The sequence below is a fragment of the Octodon degus genome, unplaced genomic scaffold (genome assembly GCF_000260255.1).
Source record: "Octodon degus isolate 3935 unplaced genomic scaffold, OctDeg1.0 scaffold00244, whole genome shotgun sequence".
Taxonomy (NCBI): Eukaryota; Metazoa; Chordata; class Mammalia; order Rodentia; family Octodontidae; genus Octodon; species Octodon degus.
In genome coordinates this window covers 1,036,909-1,054,369 of record NW_004524820.1, presented here as the reverse complement: position 1 = coordinate 1,054,369, position 17,461 = coordinate 1,036,909, and the positions used below count along the sequence as shown (strand labels likewise).

Here is a 17,461-nt window from a genome sequence, read left to right as displayed (position 1 = left end):
AACAAGCACCCGGTAAGAATGAAGTTTAGGGGAGGGCATCCAGAAAGGCATTACAAAGAGACCTAGGAAACTCTTCAGGATGATGGATAGTTTTTTGATATTGATTGTAGTGATGTGTATAAATATGCCAAGTCTCACCCAACATTATTATTTAAAATGTGCAGTTTATGGTATACAAAATATACCTCACTAAAGCTAGTTAAGACATTTATCAATACAACTCATTATTTCACAATAAAAAAGCCATATATTATTTCGGTAGATGCTCAAAAACCATTTTCAAAAAATTAAGATTAAGAACTCTGAGAAACAACTAAGAATAAGTTGAAACTTCCTGTCCCAGTGAAAATTATCCACGAAAAGCTACAGCTCTCATTCTTTAAAAGACTGAGGACATCCCCTAATATCACCACTTTAACATTATGCTGCAAGTCCTGCCAGTGATACAAGATAAGAAAAAGATGAAAGGTTGAGGTTGGAAAGAAAGAAATAAAACAGTCTCCAGCCAAGCACACTGGTACACACCTAAAGTTCTAACACGCAGGAGACCGAAGCAGGACTACTGTGGGCTTGAGAGTGAGCTCAAGGCCAGCCTGAGCTACATAGCAAGACTATGACTCAAAACAACAAACAAATGAACAGACAAAAAGAAATTGGACCCAACATATATGACTTGAATCTTTACCTGGTTTTTCGAAGTACCATTCTTAGTATATTAAAATAAGTACAAAAATCTTAGTACACAAAATAAGTATAAAAATGCAGAAGAAAATTTAATTTTAAAACTTTTCAAATAATGATAATACAAGTACTCTACTTCTAAAAATTTATTTCATAGAGATATTTTCCCAAGTGCAATAAGACATCCCCACAAGCACAATACACAAACACACACTCAGATATATCTAATTTGTGTTAAAATTTAAATTATATATAAAATACATTAATGAAAATTACTTATTTATGTATGCAATTACTTTTTTTAAAAAAATAAGAAGCAGGTGATATCAGTTGAGTACCCCTAATTTAAAAATTCAAAATTCCAAACACTCTTGAGTACAAATATGACACCTAAGTTTAAAAAAAATCTGCACCTTATCTATGGGATAGGTGGCAGTTAAAAACACAGATTGCACTTAAAAATTACCTTGAGACTTCCTTCACAAGGTCTGTATGAAACTTTGTTTAGAAGTTTACATGAAACCATGTTTAAATTTGTATCTTCTCTCAGAGACAAGTGAATATATAACAAAAATATTCCAAAATCAGAAAACAATCTACACTGAAAATATTTCTGACCCAAATGACTCCAGACAGAAGATATTCTTTTTAGCTTTTATTTATTTATTTTTGATATAGGGTCACACTATGCAGATCAGACACCTGGTTCCGGGGTGGCACGGTGCATGGTTCCAGGCCGGCCCAGCCACGGATTGAACTCAGGATTTTGTGCTTGCCAGGCAGGATCTTATGCTGCCAGGCTATCACCGGCCACCTCAAATAAAAGATACTAAACCTGTAGTAGTTATGGCTGAGGAATATGAGTGGGTATAAGTGAGAATTGTCATCTATAAGTACCTACTACTTTAACAATTTTTTTTTTTTAATTTTTATAAATCTTCATAAAATCAGGGGAAAAAAGTCAGGTCTTTTGGGAGTCCTGCCTATTTGGGAGACTGAGACAAGAAGACCACAGGTTAAAAGCCAACCTGAGCAACTTAATGAGTCCTTATGTCAAAATTAAAAGGGCTAGGGTACGTGTAGCACAGTGGGGAAGTACATGGCCATCACGCATGGGACCCTAGGTTCAATTCCCAGTACTATAAAATCAAACAACACCAAAAACACATGAAAGAGAAGAATATAAAACAAAGGTTTTCAGCAGAGAGAAAAATCAATTTCTAACTAACCATGATGGTGCACAGTTGCAATCCCAGCTCTTCAGGAGGCTGAGGCAGGACTGCAAGCTCACAGTCAGCCCAGTAACTCTGAGACCTTGTCTCTAAAATAAAGGACAGGGGCTGTAGCGCAGTGGTGGAGAGCTTGCTTAGCATGTGTGAGGTCGAGGGTTCCACCCTCAGGACTGCTGAAACAAAACTATTTCTGGCGTGTACAATGCCCTACAAAATTCTAACTTCATGAGGCATCCATATCTCTGAATCTTTCTATGGTTTGTGTGTATTTGTCTGTGTGTCTCTTCAACTGAACCCAGAGCCTTGAGTAAAATTGCCAGCCCCATTTCTGAGTATTTAACAGACTTTTTACTTTTGGTCTTCAGCTTAGAAGAAACATTTACCAAGTAAAACATGCACCAAATCTGCTACGTTCTGGAATACAAAAGTTACAATGAGATCTGAAAAGTCTGTTGATATATGAAAATGTGAGCTTAAAGAAATTTTTCTTCTATATTTCAGTAATTGTGGACTAAAGTAACTTAGATGCACTATGAGAACAAGGTTCACTTTTAACACATTACACATGGTGTACCCTTGGATTCCAGCAAGTAAATTCTTGCCAGGAGGGTGGAACACACCTATAATCCCAGCACTGGGAAGGTTGAGGCAGAAAGACTACGGCAAGTTCCAGGCCGCCTGGGCTGCAAAATAATTAGTTCAAGGCCAGCCAGATCTACACAGTGAGAGCCTGACTGGAATTTAAAAAAAAAAAAAAAACTCTCATAAAAGAAAAAAGCATATATAGCAAGGTAAGTCAGGTCCTTTTTGGCATTTTTTTTTTTTTAGATGTGTGGGGATTTTGTTTTTTAACATTTTAAAATGGTGAGAAAAATCACTTACACTCTATTTCCCTTAAAGCTCATCTTTATTTATTATTTATTTATTTTTATGTATTTGGTACAGGCTCTCACTACACAGCTTGGACTTGCAGTGATCCTCCCGGTTCCACCTCGCCAGCGCTGGGATTACAGGCATGCACCACGACTCCCAGTCTCAGTGGCCAGCTCAGTGCGCCCAGGGGCAGGGCCAGCATGGCAGGCATGTGGTACTGGGGATCAAATCCTGGTCCCTGCACTTGCCTAAGCAGGCACTTAGTCTGCTAAGCTATCTTGCCATCCATTCAAAGCTCCTCTTTGAAAATAAGAAAGCTAGAGGCGGGGGGGTGTTATTTAATGATAAAGCACTTGCCTGTCATGCCAAGATCTTGGGTTTGATCCCAGACCAAAAAATTTAAAACGTGGGGGGGGGGGTAAGGAAACTAAATTCGAGTATCTCTTCTAACGCTTTCTAGACTTCACAGTCTGCTAGTTCCGTACTCTGCAGTGCTGCACCACAGACTTGAATCAGCACAGATTGACTTCCACTTGATTTTTGGCTTTGTCACTCTCCCACTTGGTAAGCTACTTAATTTTTGGCAGGCTGTGTTTCCTTCTGTAATGTGGATCAATGATTACTTGCAGGGTTTTTTGGTACTGGGAAGCAAACTCGTGACCCGGCGCTTGCCAGGCAGGCACTGTGCAACGATCACATTTTTTTAAGAATTATGAGACATAATTTGCACGAGCACACTGCTCTTGCTCTCGAGAGTGCAGGCAGCAGGGGCAGGAAGAGAGCTGCTGTCCGAGAGCAGTGACTCAGGCTCAGGAGCGCACGTTAGTGTCTGACCATCTGGGTGAAGAATAAAGACACACTCACTTCTGACAAAGCTGGTTAAAAAGAACCTTAGGAGAAAGGGGTCCTCGTTCAGTCTCCACCATGCTGTGAAGAAACAGGAACAGGGCTGAGGTCAGCGGTCCAGGACTTGAGAGTTCTACCGCTAATGGGTCCTGTAAAAACGTGATCAATCAATGAGTAAATAAAATGATCAACTACATGTCAAACTGTATGTTCCAGGATAAAACATTATTTAAAATTTAAGTGTTTTACTTTGTGTAAATGATAGTAAATAAATTGACTGCAACTATGAAACTTTATTCCTTCATATCTAAACTGAACATATAAAAATCAGAATTAAATGCCTTGCCTTGAAAAACACAGGCATTTTTATATGCTCCACCCTTTACTTAATGAAACTGTTAGCGTGCATGAAGTCACCAATCTTCAGTGCTGGTTAAAGTCTCATCTGCTCCGCAAGTAAAAGTACTAGTCTATTTGCTTTTTGTGCATTTTCACAAAGAATCTTCTATTTACCATGAAATTCCACACCTTTCTTTCTCCCAAATATTTTATATAAGGAATAAGGAATTATGTGACAAAAATCTCTTTTGAAGGAAGAAAAAAAAATGTTATCCCTTTGTCATTCAAAATTGTCTCCTAATAAGAACAATTTAAGAGTACATTGTACTAATTTTGTTCTTTTTTGTATTTAGTGCAGGGTCTACAGGATCTCACTACACCGACTTGTAGTGATTCTCCCGTTTTCAGCTTCCCAAGCACTGGGATTATAGGCGCGCACCACCAAGAAAGACCTAAGGAAGTGGAGATTCACCCAGACTGGATGCTGTCAGCAAACAGTAATTCCAAGAGTGTGTGTGTGTGTGGGGGGGGGTTCTCTCAATAAGACTTATCCATGGAAAAGAAGAGAGGGCAACAAGGACTAAATCAGTATCTGATGACAAAGCAGTAATAGTCCATTCCCATTTTGGCTAAACAAAGAGAGTGCTGGGGTGTTATAAATGGCAGAGTGACACTGTCTTTGTCTGTCTTTAAACAAATTATGGAGTGGCTATCCTTTGTCTCATTTTATCACAGCATCAGAGAAACCTAGTCTTCAGTTGCTTCTCTGTGAGACTATTTGAATAATAACCTACTTCTGGGTGTTAGGCTGGTTTTGGAATGTTACAGACTGCTCCTCTGTTTTGATTTGCTAGCTTGTTTCTCTTTCTTACTCACTGTCTTAAAAATCCATTATCAGATTGATCTTCAAAAAAATTTCAGGGGCCAGGGAGATGGCTCAGTGGAATAAGTGCTTCCCTGGCAAGCACAAGGGCCTGAGTTCAATCCCCGGTTCCGCAAAAAAGAAAGAAAGAAAAAAATAAATAAAAATCAGGGCTGGGGAGATAGCTCAGCGGCATAAGCACCCACTAGCAAGCACAAGGCCCTGAGTATGATCCCTGGTACCACATGCCGAGGAGGCCCTGGAACCAGGTATTGTGGCACATGTTTGTAATCCCAGTGCTGGGGAGGCTGAGACAAGAGGATCATTACAAGTCTTAACTGCATAATGAGACCTTGTATCAAAAAATAAAAATTAAAACTAAAAATTTCAGACACTCTCTATTAAATCTACCTATAAAGAACAAAATGCTAAATTTAAAAGATTTTTTTTTTTTTCTTTTTTCAGAACCAGGGATTGAACTCAGGCCCTTGCACTTGCCAGTAAGCACTTATTCTACTGAGCCATCTCCCCGGCCCAAAACACTAAATTTAAACAAATGCTGCTAGTACCTACAAAACAGGAATACTACATATTTTGCTCAACAAGTTAAACCTCTTTCATTTGTTTAAAAGCTGTTTAAGTCTGTATAGTTTGATCCATTATGTATTTAAATAATGTATCTTTTCTATTTAACTTTTTTATTTTTTAAAGAATACAAATTAGAATTAAAACAAAAAAAAAAAACAAGTGATACAGAATTTCATTTACCAGAGTAATATGAATTTCACAGTATTTGTTGTAATATATATATAGTGTTGTCTTCCAACCAGTTATTCATATTACCAGATATAGGCATGTAAAATTGGAAGAAAAAAAAATGTATAAGAAGAGAAAAACAATTGAAAAAAAGGAGATGAAACAAATTAATGCATTAACTGCTTCTTTCCATAGACCAGCAGAAATGCACAGTACAGTTGTCCAAACCATCCAGTTTACACACCTACATAATGTATCTTAACCTTATGATTTTAAAAACTTTACATCTAATTATTTTCATAACATACTTTTAATTTTTGTGTTTGGTTGGTTGGTTTTTTGTTTTTGTTTTTTAAGACAGATCTTGCTTGCAGGGCATGCTGGACTTAAACTCACTATGGACTCCTGGCTGGTCTAGAACTCACAGTGATCCTCCTGCCTCAACCTGCCATGTACTGGGATTATGGGCATGCACCATCGTGATGCCTGGCTTTCAATTATTACTTTTTAAACTCAATGACTATTCTAACTGAGTGTCTAGACAAACATAAAAGATGTATTTTGGCAACATCAACAGCTCATTTGCAAACAGCTCGCCTCTAGATAACCAGACTTCTTACCAGCTGAGATTCTGTGGAAGGAGAGATCTTTAATTTTGTACCATCTTCTTTTATCTCATTCATTAGATCAAGAAGAATGTAAGTCTGTGCCAAGTTCTAAAAGAAAGCAAGAGTAAAGTCCTCTGATTTGATTATCTTATGCTTCTGATTCTTGAAATGAATACTCTCTCAAATTTCAAATTTCACCCACCATAGCAAAAATGTCTGAATTTTTAAAATGTACTGCATATGAAATTTAGTAAATGTCACTACTACCAATAAAGTTATGGTAAAATACACAGAAGACCTTTCGGAACTACTGTGCTGAAAGACGCGTGCATGCATATGACAATAAGCAAAGATAACCTAAATCAAAAGGAATAAAACAAATCCCTAGAGCAAAATTTAACGGTTAAAAGTCTACAGATGGGCCAGTGTTCATATAAATTAAGTTTTTACAAATATTGCTTGTTAATTCTTACCTGAATGACTGCATTAAAGAAGCAAGTATTTCCTAAATTGGTAATTCCTTTTACAGATGACACATTGCTACTTTTTCTTCCTTTCTTTATTTCACTTGTCTCATGTTTTTCTTCACAAAGTTTTATGATTCTAGAAAATGTACCTACAAGTTAGAGAAAACATAACTGACCTGAGATGTAAAATTAAACATATGTTATCTGGCGATTTCAATGTATTATTTAAAATAAAGACTATCTCCCTGAAGCAGTGCTCCTGAAGGACAAGACTACAAACACTAACATCTTTGGTTTACATTGTGTTGCTACTGCAGTTAGTTTATTTTTTTTTTAACATTTATTTATTTGTGTGTGTGTGTGTGTGTGTGTGTGTGTGTGTGTGTGTGACCAGCTCAACCCACCAGGGGGCGGGGCTGGCTGGCATGTGGTGCTGAGGGATCGAACCGTGGTCCCTGTGCTTTGCCAAACTTGTTCCAAGTAGGTGCTTTAGACCCCTGAGCCATCTCGCCAGCCCTGCAGTTAGTTTAAATTTGTTTAAAATACCGACTTGTACCTCACATGACAATACAGAAAAAAAATTGAAATCAATTAAAAAGTTAAATGTATGGAAACCCAGTCAAGAAACAAGTACAAAGACGTGGAACTTAAGGATTAAACAACAAAGATGAGAGAAAGGAAAAAAGGTAGGGGGAAAACATGCAAGTATATATACAGGATAGCTGAGGTGATTGTACTTAAAACTTTCATCAGTTTTGTAAAAATAACAGTTAATGTGTAGAATTTTCACCTTGACTAATTCTGCATGCTGATATCTGCGATCTGAACAACTACATCGAGGACAGCAAAGAGTAATACAAAAGTCATGCTTCAATACTTGTCATCTTGGTCTTCCAAATGTGTACCATTTCCAATGTCATATCACTTATTACTATACTTTCTTCAAAATAAATTTTTAAAAAAGAAAAACAAGAGGGACAAGAACAAAAATTTAATGTTTCTAGAAAATGAGCAGTAATATGTAATCATATGTCCAGTCTTACATAACTATATCTGTTAATCTGAGCAACAGATTTAATGATAAAAATAGATAATATACCAACTATTGTTAATCAGCTATTCTTGTTCTGGAAATCTGTGGCATGTGTATTGTTGTGTGTTACCCTGTTCTGTCTTTGTTTCTGATTTTTTTCTTGCTTTTGTCTTTTACTTTTCAAAATGAAATAATAAAATTAAATTTAATAAAAAAATCAATACACATCCACTAAGATGTCTTTTAATGGAAAAACAGATCAAACAAGGCTAGTGAAAATATGAGCAGGGGTTCACAGGAGTCTTAGCGTCTTATGTCCCTCAGGGCAATGGGTCCATATTATTTTAGTTCACTGTCCAAAATAACATTATAGAATATAACTACTGTCAGTAGTAAAAATTGTTTGTATGTACACAGGTACACATTTAATAGTCACACTGTGTTCATAAACGTTAATGTTCAAAATGTTAACTGGCAAATACAGATAAAGAATATGCATCTGTTGCTCACCTTTTAGTTTTCTGTGTATTTAATCCTTTTCTGAAGGAAATTTTTATAAATAGCAAAATAAAAAATAGGAAGGAGGGAGGGAGGTAGAGAGATCTACAAAAAAAATGGATAAAAGAAGAAATGGGAGGGAGGTGAATGAAAGGGGATGGAAAAGGAATTGAGATGAGTTATATACATGTGCCACCTCCACACAGGGAATGTAACTATTTGCATTAAATGCACGCACTAATAAAGTACATAAATAAAATGGAAATGTTGGAAAACACACACCAGGACAGGACAGAACAAGACAAGACAGGACAGGACAGCACAGCACAGGACAGCACAGCACAGGACAGAACAGCACAGGACAGCACAGGACAGGACAGGACAGAGCAGTGCTTCACATGCAGTAAGACTACATCCTGTCTGCATCTTGTACAATGAATAACCACTAAGACAACAATGTGCAATGTATTAATTATTGAAAAGGTGCTAGTAATCATCTGTGAAACTGTCTCATTGCTATTTGTTTCTCAATAAAATTATTTTAAAAAAAGAAAGAAAGAAACAAGTACAGCTGGTTTTGGATGCATATGCCTATAATTGCCCCACTTGGGAAGCTGATACAGGAGGATCTCAAGACCTGGACTGCACAGGGCGACCGACTCAAAATTGATGAGAAAAAATAGAAAAGTATTAGAAAAGATCTAGCTTCTAAACACTGTTCCCCATTTAAAAGGAGTGAGGATGCCTGAAAGAAAAAGCTGATTCTAAGTCTTGGAACACAAAAGATGCAAAACAAGCAGGAGTCAGTTGGCCCAAACTGAGCATAGTGACACATGCCTATAATCTCAGGATTCAGGAGGCTGAGACACGATGATGGCCTCAGGTACAAGGCCTGCCTGAAACACACAGCAAGATCCTGTCTCAAGCTCTACTCCCCAACACCAAGAAACACAGGCCCACATGAATAGGCCCCTACTATCCAATGTGGCACAATATGACCCCCAACATAAGTTGGGGTAGTATAACAGATTATCACTCACAGACTAACAGAAATGTTAATAATAGATATTTACTGAAGAAGCAGGGAGAGGAATTCCTTACGAGGCCCACTAATAAACAGAAGAAATGACAGAACTAGGGAAATCACCATCTTAGTAGCAGGTATAGTAGTAGGATTTTGTTGTTGTTTTGGGTTATTTTTATTACAATTCTTACAACTTTTCTTTTAGTTGTGAAAACTAAAAGCTTGAAAAAACTGGGCTGAGGCTATAGTTCAGTGGTAGAGCACTTAGCCACCATGCCTAAGGCCTTGGTTTAAACCCCAGGAACCCCTACACACACACACACACACACACTCTCTCTCTCTCTCTCTCTCTCTCTCTCTCAGGTTTAAAGAAATAAATTAATAGAGTCATACTATAATACAAAAATAAGTATCTGACACATAAATGTATGTTTGGAACTTATTCATTTGTATAATTAATACACATCTTAGAATTACATTGTCAGCTCATGTTTAAGAAGGATAAAAATAAAGAACAATACCTACCATTCATGAATGACCTGGTTGATTACATTTATTTGACAGAAGATTACCCTCTGAATCGCTAGGGGATTTGGTACATAGCTATCCCTCAACACCCGAGGAGGTTGAATTCAGGACCCCCAAATTTACAGACACGTAAGTCTCTCATACAAAACAGTATATTTGCACATAACCTTCACACATCTTCCCCTTATAAACTTAAATCATCTCTAGCTTACTTTTAGTTGCTAATGCGATGTACACATGTGCACAATGATTAAACTGTAGTATTTGGGGAACAAAACAATCTGTACAAGTACAGTATAGATGTAAGTTTTCCATAAATATTCTGATTTGCTGTTGCATAAATCTATGGATGCTGGACTAACTGTAATTTGAAGTTTCACAGGAAATTCCCAAGTTCACAAATGTTTTGCTTTTCACTGGTTGTTGTTTGAAATCCCTTTCAACCCTCACACAATTTATAGTTCTTTACATGTGTTGTTACCTTTCTAATACTAACATGCTATCTTGTGCTACTAATTAACTTTAAGAATAAAAAAAGTAAAAAAAAAAAAAAACCCACACATGCATTAGAAATACAGAATTTCACTAAATGAAATAATAGGAATTCAGCAATGGTTGTCATATTGCATACTGTTGTCTTCAAGTCAAGTTAGTTACCTGTGTGTGTGTAAACATTGTATTGTCTCCCTAGTATAAGAACCTGAAAGAGTAAATAAAATAAAAAAAGAACAATAGATACTGTGAGGGGGAAAAAAACTATTCAAAGAAAGGAACTATTAGGATGAGAGAAGGGGAAAAATATATAGATATATACAGGATAGCTTGGATAACTGTATTGTTGATTTCTCTTCCTCTTCTTCGTCCTCCTCCTCCTCCTCCTCCTCCTCCCTCTCTCCCTTCCTTCTTCCCTCCCTCCTTTCTTTTCTAATTAACTTTTAAATGTTCAGGTGACTGACCGAGATTAGGGAATATCTCCTAGTACTGCTCTGTATCCCAGAACATACAGTAAACATCAACATAAATAAATATCTACATTAGAAAGCAGATCCAGCAGAAATTTATCACTCCCACATGATTTCTTATCAGAAAATACATTAAGGGGCTGGTGAGATGGCTCAGTGGTCTAAAGCACCTACTTAGAACAAGCTAAACTAAGCAAAACACAGGGACCGCGGTTCAATCCCCCAGCCCACATGCCAGCCAGCCCCGCCCCCTGGTGGGCTGAGCTGGCCACACACACACAAAATAAATAAATAAATAAATAAATAAAAAGAAAATACATTAAGATGCTTCTCCCCAGCTTTGCAAGAGCTTTAAAGATGAACTAGAAAGAAGGTGACCTTGTTCTCAGGGCCAGGGAAAAAAGCGAACACTAGGGCTGGGGAGATAGTTTGGCAGTCTAAGCACCTGCCTGTCAAGTGCAAGGACCCATGTTCAATCCCCAGTGTCCAGTACCACATGCCATGCTGACCCCACACAGAACTGGCCACTGAGACTGGGCATGGTGGCACACGCCTGTCATCCCAGCATTGGGGAGGCTGAGACAGGAGAAACAGGAGGATCACTATGAGCCTGAGCTGCATATGGAGACCTTGTACAAAAAAAAAAAAAAAAAAAAAAAAAAAAACTCCAGAAAGAGAAGTCTTAATCTCAGGTAGAGGCAGATTAATCTTATGCATATCCTGTTGATCCAAATAAGGTCCTTGCTAAAGAAAAAGCACAGATATGGAGCTCCACTTAGCAGTGAAGCAGAGCTAACACATTTTTTCATAAAGATAAAATGAATAATTACAAAATCTCAGGAACAGTAAGCACTAGGCCAGTGTTTAAAATTAAACTGCTGTGAGAGGCTCTCAAAGTTATGTGTACAAAGCCTGCATACCCAGGAGCTCTGTCATAGCTGTTCTATCCACTGTTTGCCTTCAGAGTTTTCTTTAATTCATTTCCTGTATACTGTGGGGATTAGCTCTGATTTTTTTCACGTGTGCCTGTGGTACAGAGGCCTGCACCCAGGCTTCATGCATGACCTTCTTTTAACAGAAATAGCTCCCTAAGAAAGATGTACTCATTTGTAAGATCTTTCTTTCTTTTTTTTTATTTTTAGGGAAGGGTCTACAGGGCATTCAGGGTCTCACTACTAGATCGAACTCGTAGTAATCTGCCTGTTCACAGCCTCCCAAGAGCTGGGATTACAGGCGTGCGCCACCACACCCAGTCTCATAAGATGTTTCTTTCATTAAGCAAGTCTATTTCACAGAAACGGTTTTTCTTCCAAGTTTTAACAACTTTTTTCCTACTCTATGCTGCATTTTTTTCATTAAATCCTGTTTCTCCCCTATATGCTTTTTTAAAAAAATTGGTTGTTGTTGGATACTTGCTTTTCAGATATTAAGAAGTTGTTTTTAACTCTCCACCCCATGATCTGGAGTTAATGAACAAACGATAGGTCTCTTCTCCTGGCCTCCAGACATTAGAATAACTGATGAGCAATCAATCCTTCACAAATGACAGTGTGCGCACAAGCCAGGACAATCAATGAGGTGGGCCACTGAGGCTCAGAGGCCAGGAACAGAGAGAGGGAAAAGGAAGACGATGGCAACGGTATTCAAGCTTGGAAGGGACTGTAAGGTCAAAGGGAAAAGGTCACTGGTATTGAAGAAACACGACACAGAGGGGGTTGGGCAGGCAACCTGGCTCGGTCTGCACACAGAGCAGTCCGTCCCACTTGCTCAGGAATAACAAGCAGGAAGGCACAGAGTCTTGCTGAGTCTGCTGCCAACAGACGGGCTCACAGCCAGGTTTCAGAACTTAAGATAAAAGAGTTAATTACTCCAAGCACCATCTTTTCAGGCAAAGCAGTAAACTTTGATTTTACCTTTGTAAAATTCACACTCAAATGAGTAATTTGCTCAGAATCATAGTAAATAATCTTCTGATTTCAAGTCCATGTGATTTTATTACCTAAATTTTCATCCATGATTTATGTACAATGAGAATAATTTTTTTAAAAAATTGGGCAAAATTCTTACAGATTTGGGTATATGCAACCCTGAAAGAATATGACCTTTGAAAGTATTTTCCTTGCTTGACATTCTTAATAAATTTTGCCTTGATATCATTTAACTTTTTGACATGAAAACAGAATGTTGGGAGAAGTAAACCATAGAATATAACCACATATACAGTCAACTTAGAAAAATAACCCAAATCATATTTTAATCCTACAGAAACAAACAGTATTTTAAAAACTATAATATGCAAATAATTTACCTATCTGTGTACCACACTGACCCATCAGTTTTCAAAACATCTGGGACAGCATCCCAAAGTAAACAATGTTCACAAGACCATCTGGACAAAACCGCAGGCAAAAAAAAAAGCACAAACATATGGAAAAACAGATTTCCCCCTTCCCCTCAGCGGTGAGGGACGACAAATGTCAGGCCCAGACACATCCACGCTTCACTGTGCGATGCTGTCAGCACCACCTGGCTCTCCACGCACAGCCACCAAATATGGCCATCCCTGCCAGAAAGCGCATAGCCACGGGGCAGCGGCAATAAAAACAGTTTATTTCATGGTTAAATAGCCACTTCACACAAGTGGCAAGAGTCTGTCTGCTGACTTTTACATGTGAGGCAGTGAAAACAAATTTCAAACTAACAGAGTTCTAAGACTGGAGTACTAGGCAGATCAGATAATTTAACTACAGAACAGAGAATACTCTAAGACCTAAACAGTGATTTATTGAAAGTACAAGTGTTTTTAACTAAGTAGTTTATAATAGGTAACAATTTAAATTCATTTATCAAATGTCCACTGTATGCCATGTACTTTATGAACCACTAAATACAAGTGCTTATATTTATGATTTATGACTGAAATATAAACAATACAGATGTTAAATTTATGACAACATATCAATAAATATGTGTGCATTTGCTAAGAATTTGCTAAAAATTAAGATACAAGCTTAAAAGAGGTGTGTCTAACTCTTTCACTGAGGACATCAATGCAAGTATCTAAGAAGTTACAATTTCTAAGAAGAGTAATATTTTGTTTATAGACACAATAAAGCTTTTTCTGAGAATGCAATTATTTTAGATCATATTCACTTTTAAAATTCTCCTGTCCCTGTAGAGGGCATGGTGGCACACACCTGTAACCCCAGCACATGGAAGGCTGAGGCAGGAAGATCGCCTCTACTTTGAGGCCAGCCTGTGCTACATATGGAGTGGTGGAGGGAGAAAAGGAAACTGACGAAAAGAGAATCAAGATATATAATGTACAGGTACAAATTCCTTGTAAGTGTTATCACTATGAACATCTAAAATGCATCAAAAAAAAATTTTTTTTTTTTTGGCTGGCTCAGGCTGCCGTAAGGGCAGGTTTGTTGTGGCATGTGGTGCTGGGGATCAAACCACAGTCTCTTGCTCCTGACTGATTTTGCCCAAGCAGGCACTTTAGACAACTGAGCTAACCTGCCAACCACCCAAAAGTAATTTTAAAAAATAAATAAAACTGATCCTTTCTCAAAAATAGAAGACTTCAATCTACAAAACAGAGGAGCAAGTACACAAAGATGCAGCTTTGTTTATCACAGAAGAGAATTAAATAACCAGTGGAAGGTTTACTCCCAATATTATATTTATATCTCAAATATTAAAGTCTTTATGTTCTTAAATGTTAAAGTCTTTATGAATTGCTTTAAACTATAAGGAAAACAACGGGGACTGGGGAGACAGCTAGTAGAATAACCACTTGCTTGGCAAGCTCAAGGGCCTGAATTCAATCCCCAGTTCTGCCAAAAAAAAAAGGAAAATAACGGTTCTTTTTCTTATACAAGCAAGAAAATATTAAACTACTTTGCAGTTTACCTATTTAAAGTAAGAACTTGAGGCCATTACCACGTCTGACAATTGTACTTTAGAGACTACAACCCAACAGAAGCATTAGTGTTAGATATAAAACTCAAACCCATGCAGTCTAACTTCAGAATTCACTCAAACATTATAATCCCCTTCATTCTAACAAACAATGCAGAAGGTTTAGAAATGTAGGAACAATGGAGGACATGAACAAAAACCTAGCCGTGATAGGAAAGGGATGGCAGAGACAGAGACAGAGAGAGACAGACACAGAGAGAGAGACAGGGACAGAGAGAGACGGAGACAGACAGACAGACAGACAGAGAGAGAGAGAGAGAGAGAGAGAGAGAGAGAGAGAGAGAGAGGTGGATGTGTTTAGTGTTTGCATTTTTTATGGCAGCCTTATGCAAATAGCTATCAAAACTTTAGCCCCAACGCCCAAGGCCTCACTGTACGCAGCGAGCACCCCTCTTCCCATCTGCAAGGGTAGCCCTCCCAGCCACCTTCAGGAGAAGTGAGAAGATAGTCATTCAGCTTATTTTTTGTGTCACGTAGTTCAGAGGAGGAACTCTGCATTTAAAACATAATTTTTTTAAACATCTATCTTTTTGTTTCAACTCCTTTATACGTGAAAACAGCTATTTTTAATATTCATTTAAATTTTTATTTTTATTAGCACAGGTTTGCAGAACATGATAATATTCATTATGGAGAGCTGGTACATGTACATAATGCATCTTATTTTTAGTGCTCATTTCTGGTTTTGGTGCCAGAAATTGAACTCAGGACCTCACACTTGCCAGGCAGATGCTGTGCCACTGAGCTAAATCCCTGTTCCTAGTGCTCATTTCTGAAAATTCAAAATGTTTAGGAGTACCACCATTGCTTTGTAGCACAACTTACCTACTTTTTTATAGTATTAAACCATAGTCAAATTGTTACTATAAAAGGTCACAATGTCAGTTATTCTCAAGATAGTTTTAGATTCCAAACTTCCACTTACTGTCTTATGTTTTTTAAAAAATCGAGGGCCAGGGAAATAGCCTAGCAGCATAAGTGCCTGCCTGGCAAGCGTAAGGTCCCAAGTTCAATCCCAGTATCGCAAAAAGAAAAACAAGTAAAAAACTGATACATGATATCCTGTCCACAAACACTATTAGAACAAATCTCTCTATTCATTGAATTAAGAGAATGCAGCTGTGTATCTATCCTATTTTGAATATACAGATACAAAATGGTCATTCATTTGTATCACCCTTTTTGGTTAGTTTTGTCAGAGAAGGGTATTCCATTGTCAGTTAAATATTGTAGGTGCACGAATTCAGCAAAATATCCCAATATAGTCCATAACAGTAGTGGGTTTTTCGTAAGACTGGCAATGCCAGAAGTTGTTGACTTGAGCCTTTTACAGCTCAGCATATTAATATGGCTCTACTTTTTTTTTTTTTTTTTTTTTGCAGAACTGAGGATTGAACTCAGGCCCTTGTGCTTGCCAGGGAAGCACTTATTCCACTGAGCCACCTCCCCAGCCCGGCTTTACTTTTTATACTTCGTTTTTATACTTTTCTGCTGGATGGTTAGGACCAAGATAAAGCAAGATCTATATAATAAGAAATGTAACTTTTGTATCTGATAAGGTCAGTCTGCATCTTATACAATGAATAACCACTAAGACAACAATATGCAATGTATTAATTATTGAAACTGTGCTAGTAAGCAGTTTTGAAACTGTTGCATTGCTATTTGTTTCTCAATAAAATTATTTTAAAAAATTTAAAACAAAAATCCAAAGAAACATTTCAGAGGGACCAATATTTTAAATGCTATGGTAAATTGTCAAATACTTTTGTAATTTTCAAAGTTAGAGTTCTTTATTTTTTTATTTTTATAAAGTTAGAGTTCTTTCATGAATACTAGGGTATTAAATCATTTCAGTACTTTTCAAAAAATTGATATAAAAATTTATACTTTTCAAAACCAAAAGAACACAATAACTCACTTTTTGTATACCAAAAGTATTAGTTTAATGAACAGAAAATATACTTAACTCTCTTTAATCTTGTCAAAAATGGTACTGCACAATAACATGACAAATGACATGTATTGGTCTGACAAAGAATGTGGGACTGTTGATCACCCGCCTACTTCACAAAGAGCAGAGCAATACCTACATGAATTGTATCACCAGACATTCCTACATTTCATAAATATTTGTAGAATATTTTGGTGACATGTATACGACCACTGAAATCATGTATTTCTTAAGCTTTTCAGAGAGCATAGCTCTCTTTTTTAAAAATGTATTTTTTAAAAGCAGCGTCAGCCGGCACAGCGCCGCACACCTGCGATCTCGGCACCAGGGCGGCCGAGGCAGGCGAGCCATGTGAGCTCAGGGCCAGTGTGGACTACACAGTGAGACGTTATCTCAGAGACCAAAAGTCACCTTTTAGGTTCATAGCAAAAGCCATATACGCACTGCCCTCACACACGGATTTAGCCTCCTCTACCAAAATGGTTCGTGTATTACACATGCTGAACACACACCACAATCGGTGCCACCCTCTGGATCTGGACAAATGCATAGTGACATATAGCAATCCCCACACTGTCACTCCGAGCAGTCCCACTGCCCTAGAAACCCAGGGTGCTGTCTATTCATTTCTCCTTCTCCTGCAGCCACTTAGCCTTTTACCATCTCCAGTCTTGTGGTCTACTTTCAAATAATACAGATTTCTGATCAGGTCTCACAAGAATGTATATTTTTCAGTCATGCAGTATATATGACCTTTTCATTATGCGTATGGCTGCAAAAGTGGAGGGAGTTGTTTTTTTTTTTTTTTTTTTTT

At 37.5% G+C, this 17,461-nt stretch overlaps 1 protein-coding gene across 2 annotated transcripts in view; it reads right to left on the bottom strand.

The window, feature by feature from the left end:
* LOC101588202 (ubiquitin carboxyl-terminal hydrolase 45) overlaps positions 1-17,461 on the bottom strand; it is a 55,577-nt gene that overhangs the window by 17,294 nt on the left and 20,822 nt on the right. Inside the window, exons 6-8 of one of the 2 annotated variants that reach the window (XR_002819054.1) lie at positions 6,671-6,813; positions 6,210-6,305; positions 3,651-3,781 (exon numbers count right to left, since the gene is read on the bottom strand). Coding sequence is in view for 1 of the 2 variants with exons in the window: in XM_023706171.1 (XP_023561939.1) it covers positions 3,647-3,781; positions 6,210-6,305; positions 6,671-6,813 (374 nt within the window). In the remaining variant the exon portion in view is untranslated. Of the gene's footprint in view, positions 1-3,646; positions 3,782-6,209; positions 6,306-6,670; positions 6,814-17,461 lie in introns of those variants that run through there. The other variant, XM_023706171.1, reaches the window with a different exon arrangement.